The 21,332-nt window shown below is 40.9% G+C and overlaps 1 protein-coding gene across 1 annotated transcript in view; it reads left to right on the forward strand.

The window, feature by feature from the left end:
• ANO6 (anoctamin 6) overlaps positions 1 to 21,332 on the forward strand; it is a 187,635-nt gene that overhangs the window by 59,287 nt on the left and 107,016 nt on the right. Inside the window, exon 2 of the mRNA XM_080810038.1 lies at positions 15,850 to 15,929. Coding sequence (XP_080666164.1) covers positions 15,850 to 15,929 — 80 coding nt within the window. The remainder of the gene's footprint in view (positions 1 to 15,849; positions 15,930 to 21,332) is intronic.

The raw sequence follows: 21,332 nt of genomic DNA on the forward strand, positions 1-21,332 counted from the left end.
CTCACAAAGGACCAGTAATTTAAGACATTTGATTCTGGAACAGGCCTCAGGATTATTACTCCCTAGGGAAAGGCAATCAGCTTTAAGTGTCATTTGTATTAGTATTTCTGTAATTAGCATGTTAAATGCATATTTTGAAAGAATTTAAATACCTTGCATCTCTAGGTGATTTAGCTATATTTGGATGATCTGTTTATTTTTAAATCTCAAATAACCACTTTGTGGTATTTTCTGGAGTAGAAGTACTTGAACCTCTCGCTGCATCTGGCCAGCTGGAAGATAATCACATGACTGAAGTCCCTGATGGGATTCTAAAAGAAACAGCCTTCTAATGCATTACATAAAGTGCTCCCAAATTAGGACTGGAATGTTCCTGTGTGGGCGGGCTGCCTGCCTCCCCACCCCTATTGCCAGTGCCCCGCCTCATCTACTGGGGAGAGTAGTGGGAGGTTCTTACCAGCTGGCAAATGAGCTAGTATTTCAAGTTACAGAATCTAAGTGTAAGGAAAGAAAGAGACACCAGACTTGGTTACTTTTTCTGTGCATCAGAGGGCCTGGGTTCAATCCCTGGGACCTCCTGGAGAGGCGCTTGTGTATCCCGAAGGATGCTTCTTGCCTCGACTCCTGTCTCTCCATGCAGGGTGTGAGTTTCCCTCAAACAGCCGCTCGTTCAGAGCACATTCCCCTGCATTCTCAGCACTTAGGATGGTCATGGCTCTGGCTATTGATTCGGCACAAGGGAACGACAGGGGCGTGGGGTCTGGGTGGCCACTTCCGCCAAGCTCCCTGGGCTCTAGAGGGTGAAAGGGAAGAGGATGAGGTTTTGCTGCTAGAGTACCCCTTGACTCTGTCGTGTTTCTGCTGAGCACAGGCAGCACGAAGATGCAGTGACCACATATGAATTTAAACCACCTTAACCATATAGGCATTCAGTTCTGTTTCACCTAAAATAATATCCTAAACTATTAAAACTAATCCACATGGAAGGAATTTTTGTCCTCTTGGTCTGTTATTTAACTGGTGGCTTAAAAAAATATATGCATACATTGAAAATTTAAGTAATATGCATGATTTAGAAATAGATAATACAGTAGAGAATGCATAAAAATGGAATTTACATGTCTTGAGTTCTCTTTGTGATCTCTTTTAAGTATCAGATTGAATTTACAGACACTTTCCTAATTTTTGAGTTACTAGAACATTGAATAAAGTGCTGTCAGCATTCTTATTTCTTGACATACTTGGAAGGCTGTAAGTCTTTTTAAAAAAATGAAAAGAATTTCATGAAGGTTCACATACATCATTTTCTCCCTCCTTGTATAATACTTGTTGTTAATATTCATTTAGTGTTTACTGTGTGCAGGTAATGCGCTAAACATTTCACATGCCACAACTCGTTTCATCTTTAGAACAACCCCAGGAAGAAGTACTATCATTCCCATTTTTCAGGTGTAGACTTGGAGGCATAGAAAGGTTGAATAAATGGCCCCAATTCACATAGTGAGGAAGTGGTAGGTCTGGGATTTGAATTCAGGTCTGACTCCAGCAGCCAGCTTTACAGAAGTTATGCATCCATTTGGAAAGTCATTGAGATAATTATGGAGTCCCCAGCACATCCCAGGTACTGTTCTAGGTGCTTGGGATTCATCTACAAACAAACTCCGTCGTGGAACTCACTTAATGTATAATAATGAAGTTATTATTAAGCCCTAAAGGAAAGTAGAGCAGGGCAAGGTGTTGGAGAACCGTGGCACTACTCTTGGGCTGTTAAATTTAGGATTTCAAGGACAGCCTCTCTGGGGCATGCATTTTGAACAGAGACTTGAATAATGGGAGAGAGCAAGCTAACTAAGGCCCAGGGGCAGTGTAATATGGCTATAAGCCTCGCCTCTGGTCTCCTAAGTTCAAATTCTGATTCTCCTGCTCATTAGCTGTGTGGACTTGGACAAAACACTTGACTTCTCTGTGCCTCTTCATCAGTGATATGAAGGTAACTATAATACTTAATTTTTATCCTATAGGGCTGTTGTGAGGATGAACAGAGGATGAACTCTACATAAAAAGAACTTAGCTATAAAACAAGCATTGAAATATAAGGACTCTTTAATTAATTGGTAGCTGGTATTCTATAGGCACTATGGAAATGGTGGGAAGTAGCTACTTTCTGGGTCCATTATTTAACAGGTAGCTTAAACTAAAATCTGGGTAGACTTTGAAAATTCAGCTGATAGGATTTATTGAGGAGTTAAATGCAGGGGTATGAGGGAAAGGAGCCAGGGAGGACTCCAGTAATCTTGATCTGATTAATTTGGTGGATTTGGGGGCCCCTTCCCCATGAGATGGGGAAGACGGGGGTGGCATATAGAAAGTCTTTTTGGCAGGGGAGGGGGCATAGTGGAGGGTGGAAATCAAGAACTTGGCTTGTAGTTAAGATTAAGACACTTCCTTAACATATTCATGTTTTGTACATGTTCACTGTAGAAAATTGGAATACGTAGACAGATACTAAAAAGAAAATGAAAACACCTGACATTCCATCACCCATTATCTTCAGGTTTTACCCCATACAAATTTAGATTATATAGTATATATAGGGTTTTTGTTTGTTTGCTAGTTTTATGTACTCTTCAGTTTATTGGAAAACGGCTCATGACAAAGGGGAGATTTAAAATCTAGGCAAGGAGATAAGAGCCCTAGCACCACGAAAGCCCTCTGCACCTACCACCACAGAGTGGTTATGGACTCAACCCTTTAGAGAGCTCTCCAGCTAAGGAGGGTGAAGCATAGTGTACATCTTGTTTATGCGCCTCTGTCTTGGGACCCCCGGTGCCTGCTACCTGGGGCAGCTTCATCCACAATCATTAGCAGAATGACATTTTGTTTTCACAGCGGTAGAATACACATCACCTAAAACTTACTTGTAACCCTTTTTTAAATGTACAGTTCAGTGGCATTAAGTACATTTACATTGTTGTGCAATTGTCCCCACCACCCATCTCCGGAAGTGTTTCTTCTTACAGAACCGAAACTCTGCACCCATTAAATAGTCCCTCCCCATTCTTCCCTCCTCTCAGCCTCTGAGGACCACTGTTGTACTTTCTGTCTCTGAACTTGACTCCTCTAGGGATCTCAGATAAGTGGAATCATAGAGTAGTTATCCTTTTGTGACCAGCTTTATTTCAGTTAGCATACTGTCCTTAGGATTCATCCATGTTAGAGCATGTGTGAGAATTTGCTTTCTTAAGGATAAATAATATTGCATTGTATATTTTGTGTATCCGTTCATCTGCAGTTGGGTACTTGGTTTGCTCCCACCTGTTGGCTGTTGTGAATAATGCTGCTATGAACAGGGGTATATACAAATATTTGTTTGAGTTCCTGCTCTCAGTTCTTTGGGGCATATACTATATGCAGTTTTACTTTTTCACATTGAAGTACATTGTTAAAATTCTGTGTGATGAATATTCTTCTCCAAAATTATTTAAATAATTGCATTATGTATTATCCGTAGCCATGTCCTCAGTGACTTAAGCAAGAATTGTTTCCTAGAAATAGAATTATAATAGATTGAAGAATATGATGAGTTTAAAGCTTTTGCTACGTTTTTCCAAATTGCCAACCACAAACTCGTACAACCCGACACTAGCAAAATCTGTATGTCTTCTCTGCTCCTTTGCTTCTATTAGGTATTAATTATTTTCTGTCAATTTGATAATTAAAAATAGCATGAAAATTCTGGTTTTTCTTTTATGCAAATTTATGGTTCACTTTCTGAGTTTGTTTGTAGCTGATTACTGGGGAAAATACTGATTTGGCAAACACTGAACATGTGAGATGATGAGTGATGATGACAATCTCTGAGGTCCTTCCTAGTCTTCAAAGGCAATTGCGAGCCTTTTGCTCTGTGTATATATGACAAGCTGTGTAATTGGGTTTTGAGATCTTCTGTTTTGTGTGCTAAGTACATTCTTAGTAGTTAAACTTTCACACTTCCTTACTTAGAATTCAAAAATCTTAAAAGTGCTAAAAAGAATTTTTTTGGTAATTCATTTGGTTATAAAACCTGACAGATTATAGCACTGTATGTCAACTATACTCGAAGACAAAAACAAACCAAAAAACACCTGACAGATCCAAACTCATTTGGTGGAGAAACCTGACCTCAGCCAGCATGAGGCTATATATGTATCTTATTTATTCCACTTAGAGTGAGTGTTCATATTTTTGGCTATAAAACTGACTTCATTTGATTAAGGGATGTTGCCCCAGACCCCACTGAGGGTACATAGTAATGTATACTATATACATAAAAGCTATTTTCTTTTTTTTTCTTGAAATAATGTTTTTATTTTTTATTTTTATTTTTTTGCATATCGAAGCCCCCCTTTTTTAATGTAGTGTTTCATGATTCATTGTTTACATATAACACCCAGTGCTCCATGTAATACGTGTTGCCCTTGATACCCACCACCAGGCTCACCTATCCTCCCCACCCCCCCTCCCCAGTTATTTTCTTCTTAAATTCTGAAACACAAAGGTTTTGGCATCAAAGATTTCAGATAAGGGTAAGAGACTGTGGGCCTATATATGTATGTGTGTGTGTGTATATATATATATATATTTTTTTTTTCTTGCATTTCTATGTTCTCATCCCTCATAGGGTTCAAAAACTCATTTTGAAATCAGGCCTACTCGGGTAGGCTGAGCAAGGAGTAACAACTCAATATGTTTTGAGTTTAAAGACAATAGAAATTTAAGGGTGGTGTCTTCTTTCATCCCCAGGACACTATAATCACTGTAATCTGGGGACTGACAGGTCAGTGACTAGGACCGGGTTTCAGCTGAGCTATAGCCAACTGCAAACTCAGGACCCTGAGGGTCCTGGGAGGCCTGGGCCAGTTGAACTGTAAAGTGATAGTAATAGCTTTCCAAGATATTGTTGCAACATATTTCTATAATTAATACCACTTGTCCTTTATAGAACATAAACTGTCTTAGCCAAGCTTTAAAAAACAACACCAAATTGGTAAAATCAAATAAAGTCACTCTTCATTTACATGATTGATTATTATCAATGTATTAAATCTGAATTTTTAAAAACTTATTTTTTAAAATGGTAAAGGTTGCAGAAATGGAAAAGCTGACTCAAATTCATGCGGAATTATAAGGAGCCCTGAATAGCCAAAACAACTTAGAAAAAGAAGAACAAAGTTGGAGGGCTCACATTTCCTGATTTCGAAACTTACTACAAAGCTGCTGTAGTAATCTAAACAGTATGGTACTAACATATGGATAAACATAGACCAGTAGGATAGACTCCAGAGTCCAGAAATAAAAATGTACATCTATGGCCAATGGATTTTTGAGAAGGGTGCCAAGTACACTCAGTGAGGAAAGAAGGATCTTTTTGACAAACGATGTTGTGACAACTGGATTTCCACATGTAAAAAGAATGAAGTTGGACTGAACGTTGCATCAGATACAAAAAAATTAACTCAAAATGGATCAACAATTTAACCATAAGAGTTAAAGCCTTAAAACTCTCAGAAGAAAACAGGGGTAAATCTTTGGCCTTGGATTTGGCAATGGATTCTAAGATATGACAACAAAAGCATCCCCAGCAACCACAGTAGAGTAGATGAGAATGTGAAATGGTGCAGCCACTGTGGAAAACAGTTTGCTGGTTCGTCAAAAAACTAAACATTAAATTACTAAATGACTCAGCAATTCCACTACCAGGTATATACACAGAGGAATTGAAAACAGAGACTCAAACAGATACTTGTATGCCATTGTTCATTGCAGTATTATTCATGGCAGCCAAAAGGTAGAAGCAACCCAAGTGTCCATCAAGGATGAATGAATGATAAATAAAATGTAGTTTGTTACACACACACACACACACACAGTGCAGTATTCAGTCATAGAAAGGGATAAAGTTCTGACACGTGCCGCGACATGGATGAACCTTGACATCGTTCTGCCGAGAGAAATAAGCCAGAAACAAAAGGTCAAATGTTGTATGATTCTACTCACGTGAAATATCTCTAGAAGAGGCAAATTTATAGAGACAGAAAGTAGATTGGACGTTGTTATGGCCTGTGGGGGGGGGATGGGAAGTTACTGCTTAGCGGTTACAGAGTCTCTAATGTGATTAACAAAAAGTTTTGGAAATAGTGGTGATGGTTGCACAATATTGTGAACAGAATTAATGCCACCAGATTGTACACTGAAAAATTGCTAAAATGGAAATTTTTATGTTTTACGTAAGGTAGTACAATAAAATACTTTTAAGATGGTGAAAAGAACTGATAAATTCAGTTGGAATCTGAGAAGTATGAGAGATACAGTCGGCTTTTCTGTAAAAGCATTAGCTAACCTGGTTGGGATGTGCGAATGAATAATGGGATCATTGTTACCAGCTCTTCAAAAGGAGACGTGTTTAACTTCCAGGTATATTTTTGGAGCAGAATTATTGGGGGACGGTTGCGGGAATAGGGAGAGGCAGTGCGTAAGAGGAGCTAAAACCACTCTAAACAGCACAGAAATATAACAAGATGAAGAAAATTGTGTTTATCAGAGCTCTTCTCAGGGATTATATTGCTACTGGGGGATCTAAGAAGTCCTTAGAGTTGCCACTAGGGTGGGGCTGGAAGGGTGAGACGCCCAAGCGACTCACTGAACGGTCCCTCTTTTGTTCCTCTGTGGAACTCTGTTGTGCTGTGGGAAGGAGCGTGTTCTGTTTGATACATTGCTGGAGCAGTGGGCAGTGTGGAGGAAAGGGAGAGATCCTCCTTTTCATAAATACTGTCAAAATATTGGAAGAATATTATCTTGGAGGAGCACTGTATTGTTAGCCTGCCTTGAGTGTGAACATACTTCACTGTGGCCCAATGCAGGATGTTTCTGGAACTATAAAAACTCTGGTGTCATTATGTAAGTAATCAGACTACATTCTGAAAATTGAAGAGCGCTAATAACTTTTCTAAAATGACGGAGTTTATAATTCATCCCATCTTTGGTTCACTCACTTATGGATGCTCTGTAACATATTAGGTATTGTTTCAAATTCTGAGGAAACGAAGTAGAATAAGATAAACGGCTTTTTCTCCAAGAGCTCATGGACCAGCGGAGAAGAAGAATGAATCAGGACCATACAGTGCAGTAAGGGGGATGGAAACCTATATTTCCCCCATATTTTTTCTTCTGTGGGGGCGGCCAGTTGTGAGAGAGCAACTACCATGTGATTATTTGGGCCTCTGTTCAGTATAAAGCTGAAAATTTATGTATAATAATCACTCCTCTTTATTTCTCTTCTACAGTCTAGAAGACCAACTGAAAAACACTCTGTTTTGATTAATAATGCAAGTTGAGGTTTTGGGCACCTTTAGTGACCTGACAGGTTTTACTAGACAATGGAAAGTGCTATAGGAGCATGAAGTTGAGCAAGTAACCTAACTTGGTCCATAAATGGTGTACATTGGTGGCACTGGAATAAAAATTTAAAGAAAGGGTAGAATGTGTGTGTATGTGGGGGGGGGCAGTGAAGGGATGCACATTTCAGATAAAATGTACTTAGGAAGAGTTTAAAAATGAGAATGGGGTGCCTGGGTGGCCAGTTGGTTAAGTGTTTGCCTTCGGTTCAGGTCATGATCCTGGGGTCCTGGGGTTGAGCCCCACATTGGGGTCCCTGCTGAACAGGGATTCTGCTTTTCCCTTTCTCTCTCTGCACCCCACCATGCATCCGGCACTACTTGCGTGCATGCTTTTGCTCTCTCTCAAATAAATAAAATCTTAAAAAAAAAATAAAAAGGTTAAAACTTGGTGACTGACCAAACGTCAAGTAAGGAAAGGGAAAAGTGAAGAATGACCCCAGCTCTGGCTTAGGTAGTTGAATCAATGTGATTACAATATATTGACCAAAACTGGCAAGCACAACAGGGGGAAGTTTGAGACGAGGCAGTTTTTCCATAATTTAGGGAGAATATTTATTAATTTTCTAAGTTGCCTGATGGATAGTGCTGAGTTTCAGACATGAGTCAAAAATTTCCTTCCCCTAACAAACTTGACATCTTCATAATGACATTTTTGCCTTCATCCCTTTTTCTTTCCCCTTCAGCTATTTCTTCCACTTCCAGAATTATCTTGAGAGAGAGAAAGAGCACATACAAGAGAGTGAGAGAGCACATTTTTGCCTTAAGATGGGAAACACAGAATTCTAATAGAAACCATCAATTTGAATTTGAAATTGCATTCCAGAAATGATTAGAGGATGATGTCACTTTTTTTTTCCCATTTAAATATTACCATTATTGAGTTGAAATGCCAGTAACAAGCTGGGGTTTAAAAAAAAAAAAAAATCACCCGTCCAGTTTCAGAAAAATGAGGAAACATTTCCTGAGTCATGTCTCTTTTCATTGCAAGTAGTAGTCAACAGTGCATAGGACACTGAAGTCATTCAAAAATATTTGCTGAGTTAATGTTGTGGGTTTGTTTTTTTTTACACTTGAATTTTATGAAAAAGAAGAGTCAAGGTGAAAAGTCAGGAAGAAAACTTGGTGCCTAACAAGGTTAAGAATGCCAGACTTTATTAAAGTAAAAAAATAATAGCCAATATTTATATAGTACTTAACACTTTTCAAGTCCCGTTTATCTGTGTGTCAGTTAATTTATTGTCCACAATGACCTTTTGATGTAGGCATTATCATCTGCACTTTATTGATGAGGAAACAGATTCAGGGTTGAATGGTGTGCCTGAAGCCACAGAGTTAAACTGTGTAGAGGTCTTACAATTCAAGTCCACTGCCCTGGGTGGTAAAACACAGCCATCTCAGCCTTGAAAGAAACTGTCCCGTCTTTGTGTTTTATGTTTCATTTTTAAGTTTCTTTTCATTTATGATGACTCTTTGGCCTCATTTTAGAATCTCATTTAATATGACAGGGTCTATAATCTGCAGGCTTACAAGCTATGGATAATATGAGAAATAGATTTTCCCCTACTTAATTGTCACCAAAATACAATAGGTCTTGTTAAACTGAGGCCAGAGAGAGAGAGATACTGGAACCTGAGGACCAAATACACCTACCACACGATGATGCAGGTCCTGTCGGGAAGGCTCACTTGTAAAAGATGTGGGTAGCGAGACTAAGTGGACCCACATAATACCTGGGAATTGTGAAGTGGTAGGAAATGGCGGCCCAAGTGTGCAGTTACTTTAAGAATTGTGATGGGTGGGTGCTAGCATTCAGGTCAAATATCCAGTGCATGCTGAGACCAGTTTTCAGAGACTTCTGGTCAAAGGGGAGAAGAGTTTCAGGCGCAGGACTGCCTGGCAAATCATTAGACATCCTCCCCAATCTGGATGTGCGAATATATCCTCGTTTCCAAGGTGAATGGGCCATTCCTCTGATACCTCTTTTTATGTATGTATGTATGTATTTATTTATTTGACAGAGATCACAAGTAGGCAGAGAGGCAGGCAGAGAGAGAGTGTGGAGGAAGCAGGCTCCCCGCTGAGCAGAGAGCTCAATGCGGGGCTCGATTCCAGAACCCTGGGATCATGACCCCAAGCTGAAGGCAGAGGCCTCAACCCACTGAGCCACCTAGGTGCCCTTCTGATACCTCTTTACTTGTATGTTCACTGTTCCTGAAGGCAGTATCTGTACTTTTTTATCTTGATGTTTGTACTCCTATCACCTAGCTCCATGTCTTTAGCCATTAGCCAGAATGTTGTATATGTTTCCTTATCTTGTGGAGGTTTTCCATTAGTTCTTCTAATGGTGCTGGCTATATTAATACAATTCACTATACCGTTCTATCATTTGATTTTCAAGATAGGTTGTTGGTTAGGGGCGTCTAGGTGGCTCAGTGGGTTAAAGCTCTGCCTTCAGCTCAGGTCGTGATCTCAGGGTCCTGGGATTGAGCCCCACATCGGGCTCTCTGCTTGGTGGGGAGCCTGCTTCCCCCCTCTCTCTGCCTGCCTCTCTGCCTACTTGTGATCTCTCTCTCTCTCTGTCAAATAAATAAATAAAATATTTTAAAAAAAGGTTGTTGGTTAATATTTATTTGACTTGTATGTACAATGCTATCTTGATTTCTTATCAACTTACATTTAGCAATAGGGGGACCCCTTGGAATTATTCATAGCAGCTGAGGAGACAAATCAGTATATTCAAAAATATGTCCAATTCTGGAATTGGACAAATTAAGATTCTCATTGTGTCACTTTTGGTCATTGGCTTCAGGCAACTGGTAACCTGAAATTTTCATCATCTGTGAAAACAAAGATAAAAATAGTATTAAATAAGATCAGAAATTTAGAAGTGCCAAGCATAAAATAACACACTTAGGAAATTTCTGTTTATAGTTTTTCATATCGCTGCGTCTGTGTACATGAACTTAATTTATATAGTGCTGTATTGTTTTACAACATGCTTTTGATTTGTCATTTGTACCCTTCACACAGCCCTGTGAGATAAGAAGGGAAAGTAATTTTATTAACAGCTTCAGATAAATAAACTGAGACTAAGTTATTGCCTGGGATCATGCTGCTAAAGTTGCAGAATCAGGACTTAAACTCAGTCAATCCCTTTAATCCATGCCCAGTGCCCTTTGCACCAGGTTCATCTATTTTTACCTGCTGTCTCTCATGTGGTCACTAGGAGTCTGATCATTTCAGTGGCAACCAATCACCGTAATAAATATGTCAGTTGGACCCACCCACTTCCATGCTGGTGCTGTTCGATAAAGTGTGAATGCCTAATTCTGATTACTTTTATTGCTAGGGCATTACTTATCTGGCACTTTGTGTTTTTTTACTCATGAATTTCCTGAAAGGTCTTTTTGTGTTTTCTGATGGATAATAGATTGGCTAAGTTATAAAATTATAGATAATGGATCTTTTTATCACCCACTTTAAATAAGTCTCAAATTTGCTTTGCTCTAGAGGTGATCTATTTTACAGTCGGAAAATGAGTGTTAGTTATTCCATTTCTTCTAATTGATAGACGAATAATCATATGAATTGCAACTCTCTGGTGAGCTTTCCACTGTGTTGTCCTGAATCCATTAAAGTGAGGAGGCCTCTAGATATTGGGCCCCTTCCTTTTGTTCTGGCAAGTCAGTCAAAACCACCAATGACTGGATTCCTTTAATCTTATTATACTTACCTACCTTGGTAGCTTTTTGTTTGTTTTTAGAATAAGACTCTTTTTTTTTTTTTTTTAAAGATTTTATTTATTTATTTGAGAGAGAGAATGAGAGAGAGCGAGCATGAGAGGGGAAAGGTCAGTGGGAGAAGCAGACTCCCTGCTGAGCAGGGAGCCTGATGCGGGACTCCATCCTGGGACTCCAGGATCATGACCTCAGCCGAAGGCAGTCGCTCAACCACCTGAGCCACCCAGGCGCCCAGAATAAGACTCTTTTTTTTTTAAATAAAGATTTTATTTATTTATTTGACAGAGATCACAAGTAGGCAGAGAGACAGGGGGAGGGGGCATGGGGGGGGTAAAGAGGCTCCCTGCTGAGCAGAGAGCCCCATGTGGGGTTCGATCCCAGGACCGTGAGATCATGACCTGAGTGGAAGGCAGAGGCTTTAACCCACTTGAGCCACCCAGGTGCCCTACCTTGATAGTTTTTAAAACATGCTTTTCTTTTACTCTTAACTAATTGTTATGTGATTAATTATTAAATTTTGGAAAAGTAGAATTTTAGTGGGTTTCTTTTGTCCTCAAACCTCAATTATTTGACTTTTACCTACATAAACCAAATCGATAGATATGTGTACAGTGCTTTCCACAGTATTCCTTCAGTATTCTGTAAGTCTTTGTAGGCTGGCACTTACTAATGAGCTTATAACTAACATTCATCGTGTCTCAATTTCTTTTTCTCAAGAAGAGAGAGACTTGCTTGCCTGGTTCTTCTTGGTATCCCCAGGGCCTAATGACACAATGACTGTGTAAAATAAAAACCGGGAAGTGAATGTTCGTCGAACCTGACTTTCCATTGTGTAAATCCATAGAAAAATTCCACCAATAGGTGAAGGCCAACGTGTGGTCATCATATTATAATAACTAGTTTTCAGGTCTCTAGTCAGCTTTTTGATGAACAAATAACACAGAAGGTCACAAAAATATACTTTTATATCCCAACTGCTGAAATTAAATGACCTAATCATGAAGCCATTCAAAGTGGTGCTTTTGTTGTGTAAAGCGAGGCATGTTGACAATACTAAAAATACATTTCAAAATGGTAAATGAAAAATGATTTATATAAGGGAAAAAATTAACATTTTTGCCTTATTAGAAGGTTTTTTCCCCTGATTCTGCCCTGTTTTTCATAAAAGGCCCTCAAAGTGTCGCCTTGATTTTGACTGTTTTTGCTGAGAAATGAACTTTTTCAGCTGTGTTAGATTACCAGAAATGAGAATATCAAACAGTAACGGGAGCCCTTCGGTAGTGGAAGTATAATGATCATATTAGCATCATAAATCATTTGCTTCTCAGTACTACAGTAGGTCATGAGAGCAACAGCTGCAGCTTTGTTCTACCTACATGATGTTTCAGTAAAGCCATTTCTGTTTTTATTCACTCAAATTTACAGTTTCTCCTTTGTGTTGACATTAAGCAGTGAATCTATTAGTTTCCATATCCGACAGAATAACTAAAACTATAAATAGTTCTATATTTTCTTTCACAAATCCTCTCAAGCTGTGTCGGTATCTTTAATTTGATAAAACATCTGGGTAATACATCTTGTTTCTTCTCTTTCAGCAAATGCATACTTTCTTAAGCCTTTCCTTAAAAACAAAACAAAACAAAAAAAACCCTCAACAGCAGTTCTGTCCTGCCTTTTGACCTCAGATTCCTCATAGTTAAATTGGGCACCTAATTGTGAAGTAATCCAGATAAGATGCAAAAGTCAGATCACTCCATCTGATTTACAAAACTCATTTTTAGAAATATCTGAGTATTATGTTCCAGTGAGTTGCTGGTTCTGCCAAAAAAAAAAAACACAACACAACAAACCACAACACAATGTATCATAAATACCACATACCTGATTTTTTAATATCTAAATATAAAAACGTTAGGTCCTTCCTTCCTACTGTAAACCAAGTTGCAGATCACCGATTTCAAACACAGTGTCATAGCCACCAGTATAAACACATTTTAGCAAGTTCTAGAAGCACCCTTCAAGATTGTGATTATCTTGGACAACCGTGGTTCTGATGTTGGAATAAACCAGTTTCTTACGTTACAATTCCCTAGGTGTAGCAGGCTGCGCAGTAATCGCCACATTCCTCTGGGATTCTCAGAGGCAAGCCCCGTAATTTTGGCTTTGGCTGCAGTTCTGTAAGCTTTGGCCCACCATGTCTATTTCTGGTTTCTGCTTTGGTTCACATTTAGGGGTCCTGTGAGAAGCTCAGTTTTTCTAGAGTGAGAATCACTTGTTTGTATTGTCATGGCTACTGGCACAACCTTTCAGTTCATAGGTGTACAGTGATCTGAATTTAGTGGACAGGATTTTGAGTAGATCTTAAATCTAATTTAGATATTGGGATGTTTCTTAGTGATGTGCCAAAACCAAGAGTTTGGTAGCTGAATTGTTGGCTGACATTTTGGTTTTGTTGAATAGCCACTTAACAGATCTTTTAATCCATCTCCCCAATAAGCTTTCTTTTGGACCATTGAAGGGAATTTTTTTCTGGATTAATGGGGACTCAGCCTTTCCTTCCCAAAAGCCTCTAATGGATTTTTTAAAAATTAGAATGCTTTTTTAAAAGGTATGACAAAGCCAAGATAACATCACACTTCATAAAATTAAAAGTAATTTCTTAACACAATTTAATGCTTATTCCATGCTCAACCTTTCTATTTTTGATAAATATGTCCTTTAAAAAAGCTGGCTGGTCCAAGTTGGGATGCAGATACCATATACGGTTAATGGTGGTTGTGATATTGTGATTTTATAATAAGAAATATGTTCGATCTTTCTCAGTTCCTGGCAGGAGCTCCTGCAACTCTGGTAACTTCGTAAATGAGGAGATAGAGAAAGGTGCATTTTGTTATGTTGATGAGGGGACTTCTGGAAAGCCCCTGGGTAACCCCAGGGTGAGGGCTGGTTGCAGTGGAAACCCACAGGGAGATTAGAGGGCTGAAACTTTCAGTCCTGCCCTCTGACTTCCAAGGAGGTGGGAAGGAAGATTGAATCAGTTGCCAGTGGCCTGTGATCAATTAATCCTGTCTAAGTAAGGAAGCCTATGTAGAAACCTGGAGGGCGGGGTTGGAGAGCTTCAGGTTGGTGAGCTTGTGCAGGTGTGGGGAGAGTGGCGCCTTCATGAAGAGAGGGCATCCAAGCCCTGTGCCTCTTCTCACATACATTGCCTTTGAATCTCTTCTTCTGGCTATTCATCTGTATCCTTTATAATCCCCTTTATAATAAACTGGTAAATGTAAGTAAACGTTCCTCTGAGTTCTGTGAGCCACTCTAGCAAATTAATCGAACCCAAGGAGAGGGTGGTGGGAACCTTTGATTTATAGCCAGTCAGTCAGAAGCTTGAGTGACAGCCTGGACTTGCTGGGGCCTGTCTTGTGGGACCAAGCCCTTAACCCATGGTCTGATGCTATCTTTAGGTGGATAGTGTCAGACTTCAGGTAATTGTTTGGTGGTGTGGGGAAGAAAACACATATTGGAGATACGTTCTTTGGGCTCTTTCAATCTCCGCCTTTTTCATATCATCGATTTATTGAAGAGTTGGTAACTTAGAATATTTATTTAAATTTATTTAAATGTGTATATAAACACATTTAAATATTTAAGTTCATTTAATTAAGAACATTTTCCCCACACAGCCCAAATTACATTGTTACCTTTATCAATATTAATAACTCCTTAATAGAATCGAATGCTTAATCAATATTCAGATTTCCCCATTTTGTTTTTAAGTCTTGTACATCTGGTTTGTTCAAGCCTGGATCCGGTCTGGAAGCACACACTGCAAATGGTTGTTTTGTCTTGTTTTCTCTCTTATCTTTTGATCTGGACCAGTTCCTTTTATTCATATCAGGAACTTGTGGGCACGGTAAGACTGGTGTATTGCAGACAACACAGCTTCTGGATTTGTTCCTTTTCCCCTCCCACACTGTGCTGTGAAACACAGTGACCCCTAGTCACATGTGGCTATTAAGCTGTTGAAATGTAGCTAGTCCAAATTGAGATGTGTTGTGACTATACCATACACATTGGCTTTCTAAGGCTTAGGATAAAAAAAAAATGTAAACTATTTCACTAATAATTTTTTATGTTGAATACATGTTCAGATGATCTGGGTATATTAAGTTAAATATATTACTAAATTAATTTTACCTGTTTGTTTTTCATTTTCAAAATGTACCTCCTAGAAAGTTTTATTTGGCACCCAGTATATTTCTACCAGATAGTGTTAATCAACAGATTTTAAAACAGAAAATTGCTACCCCAAATGACTCCACATCAGTTCTCTGAGATAGAGTTGAAGAGAGAACATTAATAGGCAAAAATGTTCCTTAGCTAGAGTTTTACAACATTCAGTTGCTGTGTCCTTCCAAGTGGAAACTAAGTGATTTTCCATAGTTGATCTAGCCTCGAGCATTTTAAGACGGAGTATCCTATAAGCCTGGCATTGTCCGGTAGACGGAATAGCTCCTAAAGATTTTGAGTGCCCCTGATAGCTGGGAGTGTTAAGTCCCATCACCTGGGAGGTGTGCCACAGGTGCTGACACAGTTGTTACACCGGTGCTGGTGATTCACAAGCAGAAAAGTATTATGAGCCAACGAAAGTCATGCTTGCTTTCTTTGTTTATTTCTAGTGTTGGACAACATTGAACAGACAGCTGTCTCCAGTTTTGGAGCACTGGAAAGTCAGCCTGATTTCCGAACCCCAGAGTTTGTAAGTACTACTACTACCTCTTCCATTCTCACCAAATGCAGAAGGTTTTTCATGAAATCTTGCCCTCAGTGCCTCTAGATGTGGCACAGGTCTCAGTGGCAGAGCTGTGTATTTAAAGCTCTGGTTCTCTGGGGAACGGGTTCCTGAACTACAGTGTCTTGGCGTCATGCTCTGTAGGCTTATTCTTCATACTGTTTTGTACTTTCTGCAGTAAAGTAGCATCGTTCCTTCCAAAACTCCTCCTCCATTCACGGGTAGCTTTGTTTTTAGTTTCTGCTGTTAGTGACTCTGCAAATTGGTCTCCCTTGAGCACATACAGGTACATTGCCCAGTCTGATTCCCATTTCACTATGCAGCCGTCAGTCATACAACCTTTATAGATGTATCTCGTAGGGCTGGGGCTGTTTTGTTGGTTGTTCCTACCAACGGGGGAACTAACTGCTCTCACTAAATTAGGTTCATTAAAGATTAGCCATGGTTCTCACCCTCAAGGAATTAAAAATCTTATTAGATGCTACTGTGATTTTATTAATGCCTTGTTTAAAGAAAATTAAGCACATAGGATGCCACGTGCAGAATGTCCTTAGCAAATAGATTTTATATTAGTCTCGTTTGAAGAGAGGGATGGGAAGAAGTGTTTCTCTGACTCACGTACCGTATTACTGCACCAGATGTGTAGGAAAAGCACGCCAGGATCCACCTAGATTTACTTATTTTTGCCCCTTGCTGCAAATGGCTTGTCTACCACTTCAGCAAGGCAAAAGGCTTTTTTTGGTTTATTTTCAAAGTGTGACATACAGTTGCCACACCAGTAATTGGCAGAACACAATTATATTATTGATAAAGACAAAAAAAAAAAAAAAAGAGAGAACTTATTATGTGATTTTCTTCTTCTCACTCATTCTTTATGGATTACTTACTAAATTCAGCCAAGAGTAAGGAAACTAGGCAGTGCTCTGGACTGAAAAGGGATTGCACATGAAACTGTATCCGCAGTGCCATTTTATTTCACAGTGTGGGACTCCTGTGGCTTACTAGCAGATTGCCTACTGTGAAAATCACTTGGATATAATAGAAAGACCACGTATTCAATGACTTCCCTGTTACATTCAATGAGATTTTCAGTGAAGGAAGATTGCGAATGCCCACCAATGTATCCTGTATCTTAGTTAAAGTAGCAGGGCAGTTTTGTGGTTTTTTCCTAACTTCTGCAGTGAGAACCCCAAAGCAGAATTGACGCAGATATTTCCCATTTGAATATGAAATTGATACAGACTCCCGGAGCTGGCCCTTTTTTGTTTTATTTTCTAACTGCTGCACGTTGATACTCTTCAAGCACTATTTCTAATCTAAAAAGAGCTGTGTGCAGTAGAGTGCTGATGTGCTTGGCAAACACCTATATGGTTCGCACTGATTCCCTGTGTGAAAATAAAAGTATTTTTCTCAAGAACAGATTTTAGCGTCTTAGGAGGTTTGAGATTGGCCTGCCTCAGTGAGGTCTTTGCAACAGATAGTCTACACTCGTAATCACACTGGTAATGTTCTTCTACCTTCAGTGTTAACTTCTTGACTACCTCGTTTTCCTTTTCAAGGGGTGAAGGCTGGTGAGTCTAAGAATGAGGAGGGGTAGAACTTGGGGATCACAGGATACACTTAAGTTTTAAGAGATTTCTTTTAACGATAGGTCTGAGAACACCACGCTGAAAGGAGACTTTTAGGCTAACTCCCCATATTTTTCTTTCTCACTGTCATGCCTCAATGATATCTAGAGCCCTTTCTTGAGACCACAGGAGCAGAGTTAAACTTGTGAAGCATGGTTTCCTTAGATGTGCGGTTGAGACAAGATTTCTGTATCCGGCTATTATCTTTCTCTAGTTGTGAGTTCATACCATGTTTAGGAAGGAGTCTCTGATTTTCTTGTGCTTTTTAGATGTCCGCACCTCTGATGGGTTGCACGCCGCTGTCCGCAGGGACCACGTCCACAGCTGCTTGCGTTTCCTCCCCACGTCACTGTGGCCCCTGCCTTGGTTCCCTCCTACACAGATCTTTCCCAAACTGCTGCCTCCCTGGTAAACAAACGGGAGGCGCGTAAGGCGCCTTGAGAACAGAGTCCCCGAGGGAATCAGGCACGACAGGCAAGGGAAGCCTTTTTTTGGAGGCAGAAAGCAACAGCATCCGTGAAAACGGGCGGCTCTCATGTGTAGGCAGGTGGATTGGGCGGATGCCAGGACAAAACCAGGTACGTGGGTCCAAACCAAACATTCAGATCCGAACCAGGGGCGCCAGCACAAACCCAGGAGCAGAGGGAGCGTGGCACAAAGCGAAACTGAAAGCAGAAAGAAGAGGGAGAAGAAAAGGAGCCGAGGTATCAGCACTCTGTTTTTCTCCATCTGGCATCTGGACGCAGCAGCTGCTGTGTGCTGAGGTGAACGGAAACACAGCAAGGCGTAGACGGTGTTTACTTAGGCTTTATCCTCAGCTAGTTCAGATTTTAGAAGGATCAAGAGCCTCGTGTTTTCAGCGGAGTGTATTTATACAGTTTGGCCAACGGGGAGAACAAAACGCTTATCATTATTGGTTTGTTTCCTTCAGGACTTCTGTTTTTCTTTCGTTTGACACCAGGCCCACGTGAGCGATGCTGGTTGAGTACCTTGGTTCCCAGCACGATAAGCACGGGAAAGTTGTCCTTCACAGCTCAGGTGTCTGTGGCGATGCGTCAGGCCCAGCCGGGCCTGCTGTCGGGACTGCGTAAATCACCGATAGATAAACGCGGCCGCAAAGCCCTGGTGTGGCCAGTTCTCGGTGGGGCCCCTGCAGCTGGGCCCGACTCTCTGAACTGCCCAGGGGCGAGCCAAGTCGGGCGTCGGGTGCCTGTGTTCTTGCTTGTGAGAAGCTGGGGACACGTTCCAGCTGGACACAGCCCCACCTGAGGCAGTGTGGACGTGTAGGCGGTGCTCCTGGTGAATGGGGCCTGGTGAAATGCTGGCTCCACAGAGAGTAACCGGGTGACCTCGTTGTGGTAGGAAAACAGCTTGATCCCGGTTCTTTGCTTAAGTGCAGTGAAAATCTGCTTGTGATCTGCTTAATTAACTTAATATTTTATCCTGAATGGTGTCCCACACTGTTGTTTTTCCAGGTGTATTGAGATATGATGGACACACAGCACAGTGAAGGTTTATGGTGTACGGCTCTATGCTATTTTTTTTTCTCTCTGACATTATTATTATCTCTAACTTCTGTTCCCTTGTGCTGATGAACTATAATTAATCCTATTGTAGTTTTCAAAGCAATTAGTTCAAGGGGGATCTAGTGAAGGAAGTGGTGACATAGCCAGATGCTCTGGAACCCTGTGATGGGTGGCCATCACTTAGGGACACGGGCTCTGAAGACAGGCTAGGTTCATGAGGACAAGGATTGGACTGTGGAGAAGGGATTTGGCCAAAGGGAGTCTGGGGACTGGATATCAGAGACCCAGATAACCTTGCTGAGTTCAGACTTTGAAGCAGAGGCTGCAGAACGAGGCAGTTCAGTTAGAACTGAGGCTGGGGAGCCACCAACACAGTAGTGGAGCAGGTACAGGCTTTTCTGCAGTGTGGTAGCATGTCGATGTAGGGCAACCCAGGCTTCCTCTGGTGCACTCACTCTTAGGTCTGCTTAAGAGCAAAGGTGACCTGAGGCCAGGGCCTCATCAGTCATGGCTGGCCCAGAGGAGCCCAGGTTCATTCCAAGCCCCGAGGAGTGCAGGAAGAGTAGGGGAAAGGTTGAGTGATGGTCAGGGCTCTTTCTAGAGACCCTGCCTCTCTTGGTACTGACCCAGGAACCTGGGTGCACAGGAGGAATGGGATGTGGGGAAGAACTCCGGGGGAGCAGTGGGGAATCTGCCTGTAGCTAGCTGGATGGAAACCAGGCTGCCATCAACACAAAAGCACATGGAAGGAACGGAAAGGCTAAAGAATTGTATTTTATGATCTAAGTCTTGCTAATAAGAGCCCCCTTTCCATCCTTTCCAGAACTCGGGCTTTATGTCTAAATCTCCTGGCTTTTAGAGGCAGGAAGACTCTAACCACCTCTTGTTTCATGCCAGTTGATGCTGTTTTCCTTAGTTTAGCTTCAGCCAAATTTGCAGTAAATAATAAGGCTTAGGCTCGCCAAAGAGTATTAGGGTCATAATAGGATAAACCAGGGAAGATGATGAGAAACTACAGGATTTAGAAAGACTTAGTCGAGACAGAGACTCAGGAAGAGGAGGATCAGAGTGGAGGGAGAGGGGGTCCCCTTTGTTCCCACTTGTGTCTATGCAGAAAGGAGGTCTGAAGAGTCATTATCCTGTTTGGGATTTTGTGTAACTGGGTTCCCTTTCTGAGGGGAGATACTACTTTGCAGAAAATATTGTTGATTTCCTGAAATTGACGTTTGATTGTCTTTAACTAGATGGAAATAGATACAATCCCCGAGAGTTAAAATATTACTCTGCTCTTTGAGGCACTATAGTGAACAGTGGAAAAAATATCCCTGTACTTCTGGAGCTTATGTTTTGGTGGGGGAGACATAAAGGACAAAATAAATAAGATCTTAGGACATGATAAGTCCTTTAGAGAAGGGTAAAGGAAGAATTATACGTATGTGTTCGGGGCGGGGGCTGGCTGTGGTTTTAAATGGAATGGTCAGGGCATATCTCAGAAATAGGATGTGCAGAAGGGGACAGGTGAAAGGACCTGAAAGCAGGGGTGCTACAGGAAACTATTTGGAAATCTAGATGAACGGTGTTCCAGGCAGAAGGAATCGCATAGACAAACGTCTGGAGGTAGGAGTTTGAGATACGTTTGAGGAAATGGAAGGAGGCCGGTGTGATGAGCAAAATGAAATGTGGTGAAGATAACAGATAGTGGGGCTTCATAGGCCCTTGTGAACACTTTGGTTTTATTCTGAATGAGTTGGGAAATCAATTAAGGGTAAGCCTTTGGGGGATAAACTGGGGGGTTTTGAGCAGAGGAATGATTTGACTGCCCTGCACTGTGTTTTGACAGAATCGCTTTGGCTGTGTTGGGAATAGATTACAGAAGCATAGGAGCAGAGGCAGGGAGACCGCTTGGACTTCTCAGGAACCCAAGTGGGAGGTGGTGGCGGCTTGGTCCTGGGTGCTAATTCTGGTGTTAGTGAGACATACTCCAATTCTTGGTACGTTTCGGAGGTAGAATCAATAGGATTTGTTGACAGATCAGACCTGAGGTGTGCGAGAAAGAGCAGTCAAAGGTGACCCCAAGGTTTTTGACCCTAGGGGACTGTGGAAGGAGCAGTTTGAGGGGAGGATATGCAGAGGAAAATAAAAATTCTGTTTTCAGCATGTGAAGTTTGAGACATCCAAGCGGAGATGTCGGTATGCTGTAAAATATACGGGTGTGG

This window comes from Martes martes (genome assembly GCF_963455335.1).
Source record: "Martes martes genome assembly, chromosome: 8".
NCBI classification, from domain to species: domain Eukaryota; kingdom Metazoa; phylum Chordata; class Mammalia; order Carnivora; family Mustelidae; genus Martes; species Martes martes.